Source organism: Paramormyrops kingsleyae, chromosome 8 (assembly GCF_048594095.1).
Source record: "Paramormyrops kingsleyae isolate MSU_618 chromosome 8, PKINGS_0.4, whole genome shotgun sequence".
In the NCBI taxonomy this organism is placed as follows: Eukaryota; Metazoa; Chordata; class Actinopteri; order Osteoglossiformes; family Mormyridae; genus Paramormyrops; species Paramormyrops kingsleyae.
In genome coordinates, this window is record NC_132804.1 from 2387831 (window position 1) to 2405606 (window position 17776).

The following is a 17776-nucleotide window of genomic DNA, read 5'->3' on the forward strand; positions in this document are numbered from 1 at the left end:
AAGAGAGATGTAGATATAGAGAGATATAGAAAGATATAGAAAAGAGGTCACGTTGTGAAAATGTATACTGCGTATATACGGGTATGATCGACAGTGCTGCTTGTTAAGTTCATTTTGTTATATTAATTTTCCTAAGTTGAACTATGCCTCATTTGTGTTTAGTAGTTATCTTTTAAGTTGATGCTCCAATAGTGAAGATTTGGTGCAAGGGGCAGTGTTTTATCAGTTTTATTTATATTTTTTTTTAATGAACATGTCCGTTTAGCTAGGTAGTTCTGGGGAGTGCCTGTTCTTTATATACATATATATCAATAAGCATAATACATTTTTAAAGAGCCAGCAAGTCATTCTGGGCAAATTAAGCATTTCCGTTGAATCGAACAGTCATTGAATCGAATTCATTTGTCATATTGCTGTTCAATATTTAGTCGTGTAGCTATGGAAGCTATAATTCTGGATGTAAATGTGAAGGGTGCGCTTTTAAAAAGGCTAGAATGAACGCATCCGCGCGTTTATCAGCATCGGGCCGATTTCACAATACGCAATAAATGAGGATTTGAGCCGTATATATTGACTGTGTGGATTGACTAGCTTTGGCAAAGGTGTCGTCTGGTTTCTGTAGCATGTTTCCAACTCTGTTACCAGTTTCTCGTAATCTCACCTCGTTGTCTAATATCAAACTATGATTAACAGGTTTCAGAAACGCATTTCAAATACCTCTTCGTAGCATCCGTTTGGTGTCCGGAAGCAATAATGAACAGAATGGTGATAGGGTGTTCAGGCATAGACACCGTACCTCCTGTTACAATGTCAATGTCGGGCCTGATCGGGGCCATTTTTGTCCGAGTTGTGCCGCAGCACTGGCGTGTCGCTGTCCCCGCTGGCTGGGTGCTCCATTTTCTGCTCTGGGATGAAAAGTGTGACCACAGGCTTTGTGGAGCCATCCTGCTTCTCATCGAGCGCGAGACCGAAAGGTGCACACCTGTAAATATCCACCTTGGTTATACGTGCTGCAGGACATGTTGCTGATTTAATACAAGCTAAACTGTTGGTGCTGCTTTTTTTTGACAATCTTGTACAGTGTAGAGAGATCACATCCAAGCATCATCCTTTTGTTTTCACCATTTAAACTACTTGTCAGGAATTTAAGGTGTTTCCATTAATTTTTCATATTTGCACTACGTTTCAGAATTTCTTGCTCGGAGGTAGATGCCGCTAAACTCGAACTGCAAACAGTCTTAAAGCCAGTCACGATGTGCTGTGTGCTTTGTAACACACTGTGTCTCTGTGTCAAACCCGTGTTCAGAAGCACCATAGGGGTGTGTGTTTCATGAAGCCTGCCACCTGTCACCCCCATCCTGTGGAAGCGCAGCATGTGATTAAATACCCATGGTGGGGTCCCTGGTGTCTTCTCTTAATGAACATGTCTGTGTTTAGGGAGTTCAGGCATTCTGCTGCAAGATTAGGGGAACTGAAATGGACAATTCTCAGGATAATATCAATACACAGTACTGTAACTCTGCTAAATGTGTATCATACTGTACAATACGTTTGCTCTACTTGCACAGATTAAGTAGGTTTTGGAACCTGAAGAATAGGTGTGATTCCTCCACCCCCAATATATTTTAATTAGTGGTGTGTGTTTTTTATTTTATATATTTACTATTTACTTGGTTTGATTAGTTAGATGGATGATTAGCTACAGAAAGTGTATACAACGTGACATCGAGATCAGAAATGGTTGCTTTCTCCCAATGTATAAAATTCCTGCAGAGTGCATATGAAGTTTGGTTTAAAGAACTGGACAACTCAAATTTTGCATGCGAGATTGTTTCAAAGGGTTGTTTTTGTTTTTTAATTTTATGTAAAAGCTCTGGGCTTTGAACATGACCTGTACGGCACTAAGTACCAGTGAGAATGGTATACCACCATTTTTTTTTTACATGATTGTTTGCTATGCGAGTTTTCTATCATGGAAAAAGTTGTGATGTACTGTGAAATTCATTCCGTACATACTTTGAGAATAAAAATGGATAAAACAAACTGAATTCTCACTTTTTAAATAATGTGGTATTGCTGGGAATTTCATTTTTACTTGGTCCCGTATGGGATTTACATGGGAGAAAATAAATAAGTTAAACGAGTTTGTCGTGTGGCTCCTATTTAAGCTAAAGTGAACGGTAATTGAACCCTGAGGTCTAATGTTTACTGTACTTTTTAGTAGGAGAAATGCAGAGACGTTAAGCCATTAGGTCGCCTACTTATCTGTGTGGGCCTAAGTATGAATGTGGAGTTCTGGGTGAAAAGCCCTTTGCTCTGGGTGAACACTATGGGTTAACACTAGGGGTTAACACTAGGGGCAGGGTCAGCACTTGCGATCGAAGGAAGTCACATTTGTCACTAGAGGTATTTTAAGCTGGGTTCAGCGCCAGTTAGGAGGCACCACGGCATAACATCTACGATCGGTAAGACGCTATATTTTATTTCCGATGTTTTCGCTTAGTGTGCGGCGCACGTGGGGAGGGATGGGCGAACCTTAATCCGGATCCCCCACGTGTGTGACGTTATCCGCCGACGGCCAGCTAATGCTCTATAACTTACAAACTCTACCACGAGTTAGTCTTTCCCGGTACAAGTGGACCCAGTCATTGCGATTTTCTGCCCTTAAAAGGTTAAGAACTTTGAAATACCGTTTTAAAGATTTGGTAAGTTTGCGTTTTTAAGCAAGCCTACCAAGTTGTAATTTATACGGCAAATACCTCTCCGGCAGCCCACTGAAATGAATATTTTGTCTCAATCACGTTGCGATGATTGAGAGAAGTCAATGTATTATAAAATACTCACTTCTGAAAATAAGGCGCGAAACATGCAAGTAAAATCACAAACGATTCCACGCGAATGATTTTAATTTGTAATGCAGTCTAAACGATTAAACATCTACCTTAAATTTAAGTTCGTAGTCGGAGTCCACGCTTTAATTAGATGTTTTAAAGCTTAACTTATTTAAAGGAATTTTATCTTTGAAACATATGTAATGGATACATTTATCATCGTACAACTTAGTAACAATACAGTAAGGCATTCCTTTGCTTTGACAACCGTTTTATTTTCCAATCTCAAAATTAATATCAAAGAATGCATACTTATTTCCCACGAAAGACCACTCAATCATACATTTATTACAAACTATATCGGCCATGATGTGTTCCGAGTATGAATAAACGTGGATAACGTACTGGAAACATTCGCATCTGAAAACCAGCCCGATCATCTTAACACATCTTCCCAAGGTAACAGTAATAAGGAAATTAAAAGGTTTAATGGTTTCTTTTGGCCACAAACATAACCGTTTCCCCCTGTTGCTCCAGACTGATAATGTCCGCAGCAGCGTCTTCGGCTAGCACACCTCCGGACGGCGGGTGGGGCTGGGCCGTGGTGCTCGGCGCCTTCATCTCCATAGGCTTCTCCTACGCCTTTCCCAAAGCCCTGACCATCTACTTCAAGGAGATCCAGGAGTACTTCTCAGTGTCCTACAGCGAGATTGCCTGGGTGTCCTCTATCATGCTGGCTACCATGTATGCGGGAGGTAGGTGTTATGAACAGTACAGCCACAAGGAGGCGCCACAAGTTGAAACAGGACGTCAGTGTGGTTTTATTTGTCCACAACCCATCCATCTTTCAGCCATTTAATTTGGCTATGGTCGCAGCACAATCGTGAGTCTTGATTGTAAAATTACCAACCCTTTATCTAATGTATACCTTTAGGTATTGTAGTAAAATTCATAATGGTCTTTGAATCCTAATTTGAATTTTTCAGAACAGCTATTGATTGCAGGTTTGTCTAGAAAGCTTGTGGTGATGGACTGGCCCAGTGGGCTGAATTTTGATACCTGTAGAATGCCTTGCCAAGGAAACACAGGTTCTTGTGTTTCATGCAGACGATTGCCTGCTTCCTTGTCTGCCACACAAAACTTTTCACAGTCAAATGAGCCATGGGGTTGGGTACTGCTTCATTTCATTAATGTCATCATTACAGTAGCTGTATCAGGGGACATTTTACAGGGGACAGGCCTGGTGTCTCTGCTCTAAAATCACACACCTCCATGCTTGGGTGTCTGACATGAATTTTGAGTTGAGTGACGTTTTTTCTCCACAGTGGAGGAGGGAAGGAGGTCATGCAGACACTCATTGCCTCTTTATTTGTGCAAACAGCCACGACTGACTGATGTTTCTTTTCCTCAAGGCTATTTTCTGTAAGACCTGCCTCCCAGTTCCATCACCAACAGTTCATTTTTAAACAGAGTTCCGTGAGAAATGGCCAGCTTGAAAATTTTCTGATGTAAAAAAGGAAATTATAGTCTTTCAGAAATCTGACAGTTTTTTTGTGCAAATGTTTAATTCTCCTTGTCAGTTTGTGAGATACCGTCTTCCGAAAGCTATTTATTGGGACCGGATTGCTTATTATAGCACTGTGCAAGGTTACTGGCCAATGCTGTCTTACTCCCTCTTTCTCTCTCACTCGCTCACAAAAGCAGCGGAGAAAATGCAGGTGAAATATTCCCATGTACAAACGCGGAGGCACCAAGCTTCATCATTCTGTCCTTGGCTCTATTTTGCAATGTCATCCAGTGGCAGAAGGGACACGAGTTCCAGGTCTAAAGGTGACGGCGTAGGTCAGCAGTGGCGGGATTGTAGCGGTAGACATCAGGGGCTGTGACATCCTCAGCGGCAGGTTCTCCAATAGATGGTTCAGACTAATAACCCACAAGATGCCCTTTTCTTCCCATATATTGAGAGAGATACTTCTCTCCAACCTTCAGATGCTGAAAGGTAGCTAAAAACGCAGGAAGGACAATGAGCATTTAGCATCGGAAGCCCAGTAATCCTGAGCAATATGTAATCTTTCAGTACACAAGTCTCACCTGTGTCCGAAGAATTTAATCTCTTTAATGTAGCAAAGAGTGGAGTTCATCTCGGGATCATAGTAACACAGAAATGGACATTTCTCTGCCCACACAGCCTTTAAGGATGTGCTTATTTAATATTTAACGTCATTTCAAAGAACTGCTGTGGTTTCATATTAACTATATTTAAAAAAAAAAAAAACATTTGATAATATTTGTTAAATTGCCTTAACTCAAGCCCATCTGTAAAATGTGCAATTTGTAATAGACACAATGTTTATGTGAGTAATATGTAACAGACTAGGAGGTGGGGGGGGTCCCAACCCCCAGTCCAGAACGCCACTGGGATGCACATTGGGGGTCCTGCAGAGGTTAATTTCCAAAAATAAAATAAACCATATATTTTTAAATATTTAAACTTATGAAATTGCCCCCCCCCCCCCCGACTGCTATTTCACATGACTTAACTCGGTCAGTGAACATCAGAAGGTCCAGGAACTAGGCCGACGTAAACTCCTGGCTTTGGAACCAGTCAGTATAGAAATGGGATGTATATGACATGGGGGGTGGCATTGGGGCGGGGGGGTGGCATTGGGGCGGGGGGGTGTTAGGGCAATTCATGGGGCCCAAAATTTCTTTCCGGCTCCAGTCTCATATTTCAAGGTGGTGATGCACTTTTTCAGCAATATTGCCAGGCAATGTTGCTGTCAGTGGGCAACCAGGTGAGACACAGGACAGCCAATCAAGATGAAGGACAGTTGGCAACAACCAACCAGAGAAGGGCAAATCTATTGCCAGGGAGACAGACACCAGAAACATGGATGCTGAAGCTCCAAGTGGGTCACGTGATCGGCTGGTAGCATTCTGATTTGAAGATTTCAAGAAGTTGCCCTTTGTGTCATCACCTTTTCACTTCTGCTGTCACACACATCAGCTAGTTTCAGACCAGGTGCTTCAGGTTCAGCTGAGATTTAAAAAAAATTCAGAGTAATAACCTTAACCTTATGGTGTATATACTCTGTAATTTTATATATTATCTATTCTCAATAAAGTCACGGATTGTTTTGTATAACTATGTATTCTAGGTTATTCTGAACTTCTCCAGAGACAGCGACAATGACTACAAACCTGATAGTCATGTCAGTTTATATTGCTCCTTGCAGAAATACTGGTTCAACCGGTTCCTTAATTATAGTGGAAGGGTCACTGAGCTTCAGAATAAGTGAACATTACTGGAAAGCTTTCCTGATCCGTGTAGCAGTGTAAGCATTATTACAGTTTTTCGAAATCATTAGCTAATGAATATTGGATTTGAAAGATGGCAGAAGCCGTGTCTTTCTCTCTGCATGAAAGTGAACCATCATGTTAAATGTGCGTATGGAAATGATTCGTACTTGTTTCCTGCCGGACGCATGATCCTCTTAATGTCGACTTTCCTGTTATTGTGATTCTGGAAAAGCTCGATGGCAGCTTTGTCCGGAACCACAGCGATGCGTTACCAAATTACGTGCTGGAATAATTAACATCTATCATTTTGAAGCATAATTGATGCTGAAATTAAGCAGCTTTGAAACCAGGAGCCGAATGTGGAATATGGCTCTCCGTAGCCACAGATTGTACTGGAAACACGGCAATCCCCATAAATGTTACCAAAACTCAGCCCCCCGGGCTGTATGATCTGGTTTCATGCTAAGAAGTTTAATGACGTCATGACTCATGCTTTTACTTGGGCGTCCTGCACGGTGCGCCAACCCATTCTATGTGAGTCACTGACTGTTACCTACTGCAAAGGCGTTATCGCTACCTGCCTGAGTGATCATGTGATCATGCTGCTGGGCACACAGAGACCCAAATCATTGGTCACATGACCCACACTGTGATTAATCGCTGCTGGTCACATGACCCTGGCCGACAGGCTTGAAAGTGTTACCTGAACCTGAGAGGAAGGTCATTGCCTTCCTGTCTTCTGCAGTTTTCAGGAAATCTCCTTTCCCAGAGCCACAGGCCATGGTCTGTATTGTGTCTACATGGGCCACAGTAACCATCGATTAACCCTAATTAAGATTGTGTTAAGGTTTTAAAGTATCTTTAGTTCTTCAGAAAGGATGCTCAAAGAAGAGGATTTCAGCCAGATTTCTAAATCATCTTTGGTCTGCATTCGCTAATGGGTTTGTGGATCGACTTGTTGAGATCTGGAAGAGAGATGCCTCTGATCTGTAGAGGTTAATGCTGCTTTTACCTCCTGTCTCTCTCCTTTTGTTTCCATCCTCTTCCTGTTTTCTTCAGGACCTTTCAGCAGCATCCTGGTGAACCGGCATGGCAGCCGACCCGTGGTCATAGCTGGGGGGATTATGTGCGGCGTTGCCATGGTGACTGCCTCCTTTGGAAGCACCATTTTGCATCTGTACATATGTATCGGAGTCATCGGAGGTATTTATGCAGAATTCCTCTCTTCTGAGCGCACAGTTTTTGTGATGATATAAATGTGTGACAAACCTTAACCTTCCCGAGTTCAGAATGAAAATGTTGTGCTTGTGAGATGGAGGAAGGATATGGACATATTTTATTTAGGGGGGGGCAGCTGCCAGTTGATGACATGGGGGTTGCGTGGTACATTGTGGGTAGTGGAGTTACACAAAGTCTGCATCCCCCAGTGATTGGTCTCATATTAATCTTCCAAGCTGAATTATTTTCCACGCAACAGGGGAAGCTGCTCAGGCCTGTTCAGGCCTGCTGTCCCTCCCGCCCCGTGCTCAGTGTTAAACAACCCGCTCGCTCTCTGTCCTCTGTGGTGCGGGGGCATGGCGATGGCCATGGGGCGGCACTGCGAGCGGATGCAGCTCCGCTGATGGCCATGGGGCGGCACTGCGAGCGGATGCAGCTCCGCTGATGGCTATGGGGCGGCACTGCGAGCGGATGCAGCTCCGCTGATGGCTATGGGGCGGCACTGCGAGCGGATGCAGCTCCGCTGATGGCTATGGGGTGGCACTGCGAGCGGATGCAGCTCCGCTGATGGCTATGGGGTGGCACTGCGAGCGGATGCAGCTCCGCTGATGGCTATGGGGTGGCACTGCGAGCTGATGCAGCTCCGCTGATGGCTATGGGGTGGCACTGCGAGCGGATGCAGCTCCGCTGATGGCTATGGGGTGGCACTGCGAGCGGATGCAGCTCCGCTGATGGCTATGGGGTGGCACTGCGAGCGGATGCAGCTCCGCTGATGGCCATGGGGTGGCACTGCGAGCGGATGCAGCTCCGCTGATGGCCACTCCTGAGGGTGTGCTGAGTGATGGGCTCTACCGAGGGGGCGCTTGTCCCTGGGGAGCCACCTGCGAGACTCATTACCTGGCAAACAGCCGGCTGTGAAGAATTAATTGGGGTGGGGGTGCGGTGACCGTGAGTGCTCATGGAGCGAGTACGTCCCACTTTGGGGCCTGTGTTCTGGAAGCCGGCAGAAGTTTACCTGGTTGCCCTGGCAGCAGATGCCTATTGGGGGGGGATGGGCCATTTGCTCAATGCTCTGACAGGGACTGACAAATGGTTCAACAGACAGGACGCCTCACAGAGCGTGGCCCTTTCTGCCTGCCTCTCTGAACGGGCCGCTCGCTGGGCTCTGTCCTGTCATCAATTGGATCTAAGTGGTTCCGTTTATCTTTGAAGACGGTCTCAGTTACCCTCAGTTTCTTAGGGTTCTCAGAAAACAGAAAGACTTTTCACTTAGGCCCATTTTAGAGTAAAATGATATAAGGAATACATTTTTTTGTTTTGTTTTTTGCTTATATACAGATTAAGCTCAGGTATGAAGTATAAAAAACAGTAGAAACTGTAGTAGATGTTTTCAAAGTCCTTGAAATGATTTAAACAAATCAGTCCACTCTAGGAACTTTCACTTGCAGAGTGAAGACTCATTTTGAGGAGTCAAACACTGATTGCCAGAATGAAACAATTTAATTGGACCTTTAGGAAGAAGGGTAGTGAACGAATGACTTTGAGTCGTGATTTATTACTATTTAAATGGATAAATTATTTCTGAAATGACTGTGTCCAGTAATGAGGTTTCAGTTGGCGATTTGAAATGAGATGGAACCTTAATTTACAATGAAGTACATTCAGTCATAATTTAATCTGGTGGTACAGGCATCTGAGAATTAGGGTATGCAAATTGAAATCATTTACATTTCTCTCCCCTTTATCCTGCAGGTCTCGGTCTGTCCTTTAACCTGCAGCCGTCTCTGACCATAATCGGGCAGTACTTCCTGGCCAGGAGGCCTATCGCCAACGGCCTGGCCATGGCAGGAAGCCCTGTCTTCCTCTCCACCCTGGCCCCCCTCAATCAGTTCCTCTTTGATCATTTCGGCTGGAGGGGGGGGTTCTTCATCCTTGGGGCTATGCTGTTGAATTGTTGTGTAGCCGGAGCGCTGATGAGGCCCATTTCAGGAAAAGCAGGGCGGCGGCCGGCCGAGAAGGTCACCGGAACCATTCCTGGGTTCCATTCTACGAACGGTTCTGTCGGTGTGTCAGAGCCGGAGAGGATGACGTGCATCGACAACGTCAGCAAGTTCGTTGATTTCTCACTCTTCAAGCACCGTGGCTTCCTCATCTACCTGGTGGGGAATGTGGTCATGTTCTTTGGCTTCTTTGCCCCCATCGTCTTCCTTGCCCCTTATGCCAAGCACCAGGGCATCGACGAGTACTCAGCTGCCTTCCTGCTCTCTATCCTGGCCATGGTGGACATGGTTTCCCGCCCTAGTACAGGTCTGCTGGCCAACACCAAGTGGGTCCGACCACGGATCCAGTATCTGTTCAGTTTTGCCGTGGCCTACAACGGCGTGTGCCACCTGCTGTGTCCCTTGGTCACCAGCTACGGGGGCCTGGTGGCCTACTCGCTCTTCTTTGGGGTGGCGTTCGGCATGGTCTGCGCCCTGCTCTTCGAGTGCCTGATGGACCTGGTTGGCGCACAGCGATTCTCCAGTGCCGTTGGGCTTGTCACCATCATGGAGTGTTGTCCTGTGCTGCTCGGACCACCAGTTGGAGGTGAGTGTCCATTGTGTCCTGAAATTCCCCCCCCCCCCCCCCCCCATGAGCTGCTTCCCATCTTGAAGGCTCTTCACTCTAGGTCTTGATAAAAATCACATGCATGTGCTTTATAACTCCCGGGATACGGTTGGAGACTAAAACGGTTGGTAAATAAATGAGGGAGTAGAGTGACATCATAATATAGTTCCTGGCTATACGGATTTGCTATGAAACCATTTGAGTGGTTTTTGTGGTGAGACATTCCAGCACAACTGGATTATCGTCAGTCGGCAGGAGCTCGGCTCAGTGTGGCCAGAGAAAAGCCGTAATTGGTCACGCTTATTTGCCGGGTGAGACGCTCCGGCTTCCAGGGCGCGTTCGCTGGAGGATACGGCCCCCCCGCACACATCATGGAATGTTTTTTGGTGCTAAGAGCCTGTAAGTGTAATGATGGTCTCCCAGCGCCCGCCTGTTCTACCCGGCCTCCCCTGCGAGGCGCGCCGACTTTCGCGCCGGAGGAATCAGCTTCCATGCTTTGCTGCTCTCAACAGTCCCTGCCATGATCTCCTATGAACCATTAGCGTGACATTAGTCTCCCGGCTGCACAAATCAGCTACAAGACTAAATCTCTGCTGAGTCATGTGACCACAGGGCTCCACTACCACTGCTGCCCACAAATGACTTAATGGAAGCTTTAGCTAACACAGGGCTGGCAAGTTTGCTCAGCTGGTTGGAGTGAGATTTTCAGTTGTGCAAATCTCATTTACATGTATGTAACAGATTTATTACCTTGTAAATAGTCTCATAAATCTCAGAATTTGGAAAACACTTAACTAATTCCAAAGAATTAGTAAATAAAAAGGTGTTTCCCCATAGAAACTGGCTATGGGGTGTTTTATTACGGCCCTCTGTAGGCCTGGTTTTTAATGAGGTATAAATTTATAGGCTTTCTGTGTTCTTTGCATGACCCACTCACAGGTGCTCATCTAATGGAGCAAATAAATGCCTCCCTACGTGTTGCGTGATTATTCGGCATTCTGGAAGGCCACGGGCGCTACATTTACCCTTACAAGTTCCCTCGTTACGAGACGCCTGCTCGCACCACAGCCCAACCTCCGGGTCAGCCTAATTAGAAAGAAAAGATGGAAATTGCTGTAATTAGCCTTTAGCTTGGCGCTTAATGAGTGAAGTCTGAGTGAAATTCATTAAGGGCCCTTACCTGTGTGATAATTAAGCAACAAATACATTAAAAAGGAGCCGGCTTCACCAGATGGCCATAATTACCGGCCCAATCGAGGGCCGCTTTAATGACGACGGTGGTCCTCAGCGCACACTAAAGGAGAAATGTGATCAATCAGTTGTAAGCCTTCAAGCTGGGACGGTGTGAGCTGAGGGCAGAGTGAGTCACTGGCCGTGACTCCTGTGCAGAAGGTGACTCATTAAGATCCTGTTCTTCTGCCTGTTTGTTTAACCTGCGACCCACTTCAATGCTTGTCCAGCGATTACTCTAAGCAGTCTCGTCTTGTGTAGATCACCAATTATAACAATTGCTCAACTGGGTCCGTGTCAAATGCACAAAGCCAGTGTTTCTAGATGTTTCTAGATGATTACCTGCGATAAGAGCCTGGCAGGTTTATTTATAATGCTGCAGATAATCAATCCAACGTCTAACCACATCAATGTCTGCATTCCAGAATGAGAGATAAAGGGGCCTATCGGCTTACACTCTGAGGCAAAAAACTCGAGAGGGAGATTAAAAAAAAAAGTAGGCTAAGTGAAGTGTAACTTATGCAAGAAATAATAGACTATGGTCAGTATATATGTCTGTGTGGTTGGCGGTGAGCTTTGCGTGCTAATGATACGTTAGCATCCATTGCGGGTTGAAGGTACAGCTGAAAGGTTAGGGAGGAGCCACACAGCCATTCCCTTACCCCCCATCGCACGTCAATGTGACCGCTAGCTTCTGCTGGATCTCTGTCTCGCACCACGCTCCCATGCTCCAGCCTGTTCACCGGTGAGCCCTCGTTCTCCTGCAGTTCCTGATACTCGCCGGTTATCGGAACCCGGTGGCCCGGCGGGTGCGTCTGGCAGACTGTGGGCATGAGCGGGCCGCAGAATTGATTTATCACTGGCTCCCACACACTCAATGGGAAAGGTGGCGGGAAAATGGGCTGGCTAGATGTCGGGATTAGGGCTAAGACGCAGCATGCACCTGAGGCCTGGGTTTAATTACATTCCTCCCTCCCTGTCATCACATGAGGATCGTCAGTCATTCTTTAAATATACATTTTTAATGTCTCAATTACAGGGGAAAGGCTTTTTAATGGGATATGATGTGGGGAGCGTTTCTGCAGTTGATTTGAAATACGTCCGGTCATGTCCGCGCCCCTGAGCAGCCGGCAAGCCTCGGGCCTGTTTCCCTTCTGCTTGATGAGTCACACTTGTAGCTAAGATGCAGCCGGCGCTGGTCATCGATTAGCCATGATAGCAGAGTAACCCTTCAGCCATTCAGATAATGAAGCCGCATGACGAGGCTGCATGCGGCTGCAGGCATGTGACCATGACTGAAAAAAGTCACCTCTTTATATTTTCATTTAGGGTCTTTTCCTTTTGAATCAGATCACATTGTGCTGTATCGTCGTATGGAATTTAGGTATATGTATGAAGGCTCTACACATTTTAACTTTAAGAGCCATGTGTCATAGAAACTGCTGCAACATCTATAGGGTGTGATGTGGAATGGATTTCATGTAAACCCAGAAGGAGTCAGAATCTAATCTGTGATAGAAATAAGGAGAAATCTTTATGCGAAGCACAGGCAAACCTGACGGCCTGTTTAATCTATAATCGTCAAATTTTTATGGGTCTTGCTGATGTGGAAAATTAATATTGTATATAGAAACATGAATAAATACCCGTAAAGAGCAGGAATAGCTGCAGTCAGTGGCAGGGACAGCCAGGCATTAGAGGGGGGGGGCTGTCCTTGCGGAATCCCCGTAACGCGTGTATATTTTGATGTTCAAAATATGAGTAGCTGTCATCTCTATTTGAAATGTGATTTATGCTGAAGCAGTTTGATACTCTTGAGTCTTTGGCATTAGGAGTATTTATGCTATAGCGATGCATGCCCGGTGGTGTAATTACACTGCATCGCCTGCAGGGGCGCTGGTGGACGTCTTCGGTGACTACAAGCCCATGTACCTGCTGTGTGGGGGGGTGATGCTCAGCGCCGGGCTCTTCCTCTTCGTCATGAACTTCTACAACTACCGGCTACTGGAGTGTGAGCAGCGGGCGCTGGCTGCGGAGGTGAAGGAGCTGTGTGCCATGGGGGGGGCAGCAGCGGAGGAAGCGGGTGCCACTGGCCAAGGACAGCATGTGGAGGAGGCTGGCCGGCCGGAGACTTGGGTCACCCATACATGACCATGTGGACCATTCCATGGAACCGATGACACCTGTCAGACGGGTGTCCCACTGTGGACTGCGCTCTGCTCTGGGACTGGCTTCCCTGTGACGGTGCCATAATTAGAAATACTTCCCCTCCGGTTCATCAGGCTACTACAGACATGAAGAACATAAAGACCAGTAAAGCGAAACACAAACACTCCCCCCCGCGCCCCCCCCCAAGGCCCCTTTTAGTTTTCATGTCAGGCCGGATGCATTTTTCACAGCAGTGACAGGCTAACCCTATACGCTCACCTCATTGTGTGTAAATTACAGGAGCAGAGGGACACACTGTCACACTGTCACAGTGTCACACGCAGGCCGCAAATATCGCTTCTTTTTACAAGGTCTAGTTTTTCTTTGCTTTAAAATTCTGCACGTATCTGGCGACCAAGAAGACGAAAAAAGTGGGTGTGGGTTCCGAAAACGAACACATAATAACCTACGATCTTCCGTCATTATCAGCCATTTTAGTTGCTGTCAGCAGTACAGCAGTCTGACGTCCCTGGATGGTGATAAATCAGTTTGCTTATGGGTCATCATTGTATATCAGGAACACAATGTACAATACATCAGAGTTTTTTTGTCTTTATTTTTAAATCATGTGAGATGTTGTAAAACCCAGCATTAGCAAATTCATTCTAGCAATTTCTATGTTGCACTGAAATTCAGCTACCTCAGAGGACACCGCTCAGCATTAAATAACCATATGCTACCCTTGGAAGAGAGTCATTTATCTGTAATCCAGCCCCATCTGAAGGAAATGTATATTTTGTCTGAGCAAATATAAAACGTCAAGTCAGCTGGTAGCTATGGGCATATAGATGCTACAGTGAGACTTCAGTGAAGTTCCATATCTTATGACAGATTCTCTGCGTCATGTCGAAGCAGGTAGTGCCCCCATTATCCAGACAGCTTCACCTGCTGGGCTCTTTGTGAAAATGAGCGTCATAAAAATTACACTCCAATTCTAAAAGGGTAAATGTTAAAGATAGGCCTGTCTTTTGCTGCCTGTGGTCTGTGTGAAACCAGCAAACAGAAGAAGTACGTTGGTATATATGATTTACAGGCAAATTGCTTTTTGTTCCTGTGAAGCGACCGCGGTAGTTTAATTTTGCACAGCGATTACAAAGCCTAGGGACGACGCTGAAATGTCACATCTAAGGGTGTGAGTGCCTAATAATGCATGGCCGGCACCCTGCGGGAAGTTCTGGGCCAGTGCCTGTAGCTGCATGGTGCCTCTGACACTCAGCGAATCGCCAAAGCGGTAAATAAATTACAATCCATGTTGGAGGTCCCTGGACGGGCCCTTGGATGGCGGGTGAGGGGCCCCAGAGACGCAGGGTTCCTGCTGAGGCAGCGTACCCCCCACTCTCCGGCAGCCCCGCCCACCAGCATCCCAAACTCAAAACTTTCACGGCCCGCAGCCCATGCCCTTCAGCGTCCCCCTAACCACGCTCGTCACGGTGACTGAAGCTGCTGTCACTCTGCAGAAAGGTGAAGGTGGGCTGGCCCTGAATAGGTGGGGCGAGCCTGGCCCAGAGTGCCGCGGCACAGCGAGGTGACTGCTGGCGGTGCGGTGACTGCTCGCGGTGTGGCTCGGAATGCGCGGCACTGTGGAATACAATGGGAAGGTGACCCCATTAAGCAAGGCTGTTTGTAGGGCTTGGGGACCCAATAGAAACCTGCATGTGTCATAGAGCCCTCTCCAGTTGGGGGGGGGGGCACCATGTGACGAGGCCATATCCGTGCGTTCTGCAAGCAGAAATGAGGCGAGTCAACCTCAATCTCTGACTCCAACTAGGTCCGGCTTCTTGGAGGAACTTTGGCTCCTGGGGGACTAGAGTCCCAAGTGGGTAAGGGTACAGAGAGGTAATCTGGGAGAGACTCCCCAAGTAAGGGGGGAGGCAGGAACGGGGGTGCAGGCTTAGCGCTTGGAGAGCTCTGCCTCCATCATGGTGTTTTACGGAGAGTACAAATGGCTAATCGCGCTGATTAGATAAAGGCTGCGGTTTGTCCCCGCATTCTGTGATACTTCTCTGAAAGGCCAATGGGCAAACGTCTGCTGTGAAGATGAACCTCTGCATTTCCACACCGGCCCTCCAGTTCCCTGCAAGGACACTAGACTTGATGAATCTGGGGTCGAGATTCACATCCCCAACGCCATCCATATTAGCATAATCCTGTCGCATTAAATACAAAGGTTACTTTCCCACCGGGTGCATCTGTGCATTTTTAATTAGCGCTTTTAGCATTAATACGTGTACAAGGTTCAGGCCTCATTATGAAAAAACATCTGAAAGGTTTTTTGGCAAAATGGGTTTTTGACAATCTGAGGGACTCAGGACTCCAGCAGGACACATGCTAACATGACGACGGGAAGCTGCTTACTCTGTCATCCACGGTGACCTGGATTAAAACGGAGCTTGGAGCTGACACATGAGGAACCCCTTCAGAGAGGCCTGCCTTACTCCCAGCTTACTTCCAGCTAGACAGTGTGAACTGGGACTTTGCCATATTGCTCATTTGACTTTTTCTGCTGCCCTTTGAGTCTGGTTCCTCCCAAGGTTTCTTCCTTCTATTGAGTTTTTCCTTTGCCACAGTCGCCCCTGGCTTGCTGAGTCGGGGCTTTGGGTGGAGATTCTATAAAGCGCTTATGAGAATGTAATGTTATGCAACTGTACTATACAAATAAAATTGAAATGAATTGAGTTGAGCTCTCTACTTGTTCACTCATGGCCTTTGATCAATGCCTGTTGTCTTTTACATCTGATTATTACGAAGCCTGAAAATAATTACGTTCTATTTGAAAAAACTGTAGTTGCATTGAAAAAAGTTCAGACTTTGATTTGCAAATTGAGTGTCACTGGTTAGACTGGTTTGCTGTGTAGATTGAAGCTACATTAAATACATGGTCTTCCAGAACTATCTGCTAGCCCTCATTCAGTCTGGATTTAGCAAACTGTATAAATGTTTAATTACAGTATGTTTGACTGGCTATCGACAGTCTTTTTAGGCATTGTTACGCAAATCTGAGTATGCAGAATCGGCTCTATGGTGATGCCAATTTCTGCAAAGTTGGTAGCATCTGCATGAAGATGGCAAACATGAGAAGGAGTGTGTACTGCATGTCTGCGGATCTCCGTCCAAAGGAGTGTGTACTGCACGCCTGCGGAGCTCCGTCCAAAGGAGTGTGTACTGCACGTCTGCGGATCTCCGTCCAAAGGAGTGTGTACTGTACGTCTGCGGATCTCCGTCCAAAGGAGTGTGTACTGCACGCCTGCGGATCTCCGTCCAAAGGAGTGTGTACTGCACGTCTGCGGATCTCCGTCCAAAGGAGTGTGTACTGTACGTCTGCGGATCTCCGTCCAAAGGAGTGTGTACTGCATGCCTGCGGGGGTCATTCGTGTGTGTGGGTCTCTCTCGACGTGTTGCTCTTCACCCCACGGCTCTCTGTGGCTTTAATATGCTCCCTCTCCCCCTTGCACCCTGGGTGGGGGCTGGGATGGGGTGGTGAGGGGGAGGGGGCTCTTTCACACTTGTTTCTGTTAGGTTCCCCACAGTGTCATATATTAGGTCACGGGGGGGAGTCACTCCAGCTACATGACTCTCCTGCAAAGTTTGACATTGCACTGCCCCCCCACCCCCACCCATGTGAAAAATAAAGCCAGTGGCTCTGCTGGATTCGGCACCTCGGATGGGAGGCTGGGATGGTGTGGGGTGGGGGGAGCCTCGGACTGTGCTGCCATCCGTCACCCCCGTCTCTGTGCACCATCTCCTGACCAGGAGAGGTAATGAAAGTAATTTAACATACATCCATAATGAATTCATGTTGCCAATGGCGACAGGCACCCAGCCCCCCCACGGTGACAGAGTGTATCTATTATTTTCACCCAAAAACAGTGATGAGACTGATGCAGGGACCTCTCGTCTCTCAGCGGCCCTTACTGTGGGGCCCCACTGTCTAATCTGCTCCTGGATGACAAACCACTGTGGTTCCTAGTACGACATGGCCTGAGGTCGTCCTCCCGCCCAGCTGCAATCACTGTCCTGCTCTTCCTGTGGATATTGTCTGTCTCATGCCATCCGTCTGGGGCCATTTTCTCTGTCCTGCACCCACTGGGGGCATTTCCTCTCCCAGGGCACCACTCCAAACACTGGGACTCCCTGGCACACTCCACCAGTCTTGGGCCGCCGGCCCGGGGGGGCAGCTGTCTGCTTAATGTGCGGCATACGGTGTGGTCTGGTGAGCGTCAGCACTGCCCCGGATCCGGCTCCGGCTGCCAGGAACTCCAGCGCCAGCAACCCAGGCCAGACGGGACGGGGGGGGGGGGGGTGCCCAGTCAGGCCAGCCGCTCCTGTTCATTTACAGGTTGGATCTCATGTCCCAGGATGAAGGGCAGGCGCTTGCCAACCTA

General features: G+C 47.1%; 1 protein-coding gene across 3 annotated transcripts; it reads left to right on the plus strand.

Moving 5' to 3' along the window:
• Positions 1-16069, plus strand: LOC111834555 (monocarboxylate transporter 2-like). Of its 3 annotated transcripts, none has more exons than XM_023793983.2 (5): positions 1-3290; positions 3369-3586; positions 7191-7334; positions 9102-9935; positions 13078-16069. In XM_023793983.2, exons 2-5 carry the CDS (start codon positions 3376-3378, stop codon positions 13335-13337), a joined length of 1449 nt encoding a protein of 482 aa, XP_023649751.1. In that variant the 5' UTR covers positions 1-3290; positions 3369-3375; the 3' UTR covers positions 13338-16069. The 3 variants fall into 3 exon arrangements, with proteins under 3 accessions (XP_023649751.1, XP_023649752.1, XP_023649750.1); XM_023793984.2 differs by having other exon boundaries at positions 1-2465; XM_023793982.2 differs by having other exon boundaries at positions 1-3586.
• The last annotated feature ends 1707 nt before the right edge of the window (positions 16070-17776 follow it).

Bases quoted from the DNA above. Each gene is read 5' to 3' on its own strand.
- LOC111834555 (XM_023793982.2), top strand. From the start codon at position 3,376: ATGTCCGCAGCAGCGTCTTCGGCTAGCACACCTCCGGACGGCGGGTGG. The intron at 3,587-7,190 runs GTAGGTGTTATG...TGTTTTCTTCAG, and splicing joins GGCTACCATGTATGCGGGAG to GACCTTTCAGCAGCATCCTG. The intron at 7,335-9,101 runs GTATTTATGCAG...TTTATCCTGCAG, and splicing joins ATGTATCGGAGTCATCGGAG to GTCTCGGTCTGTCCTTTAAC.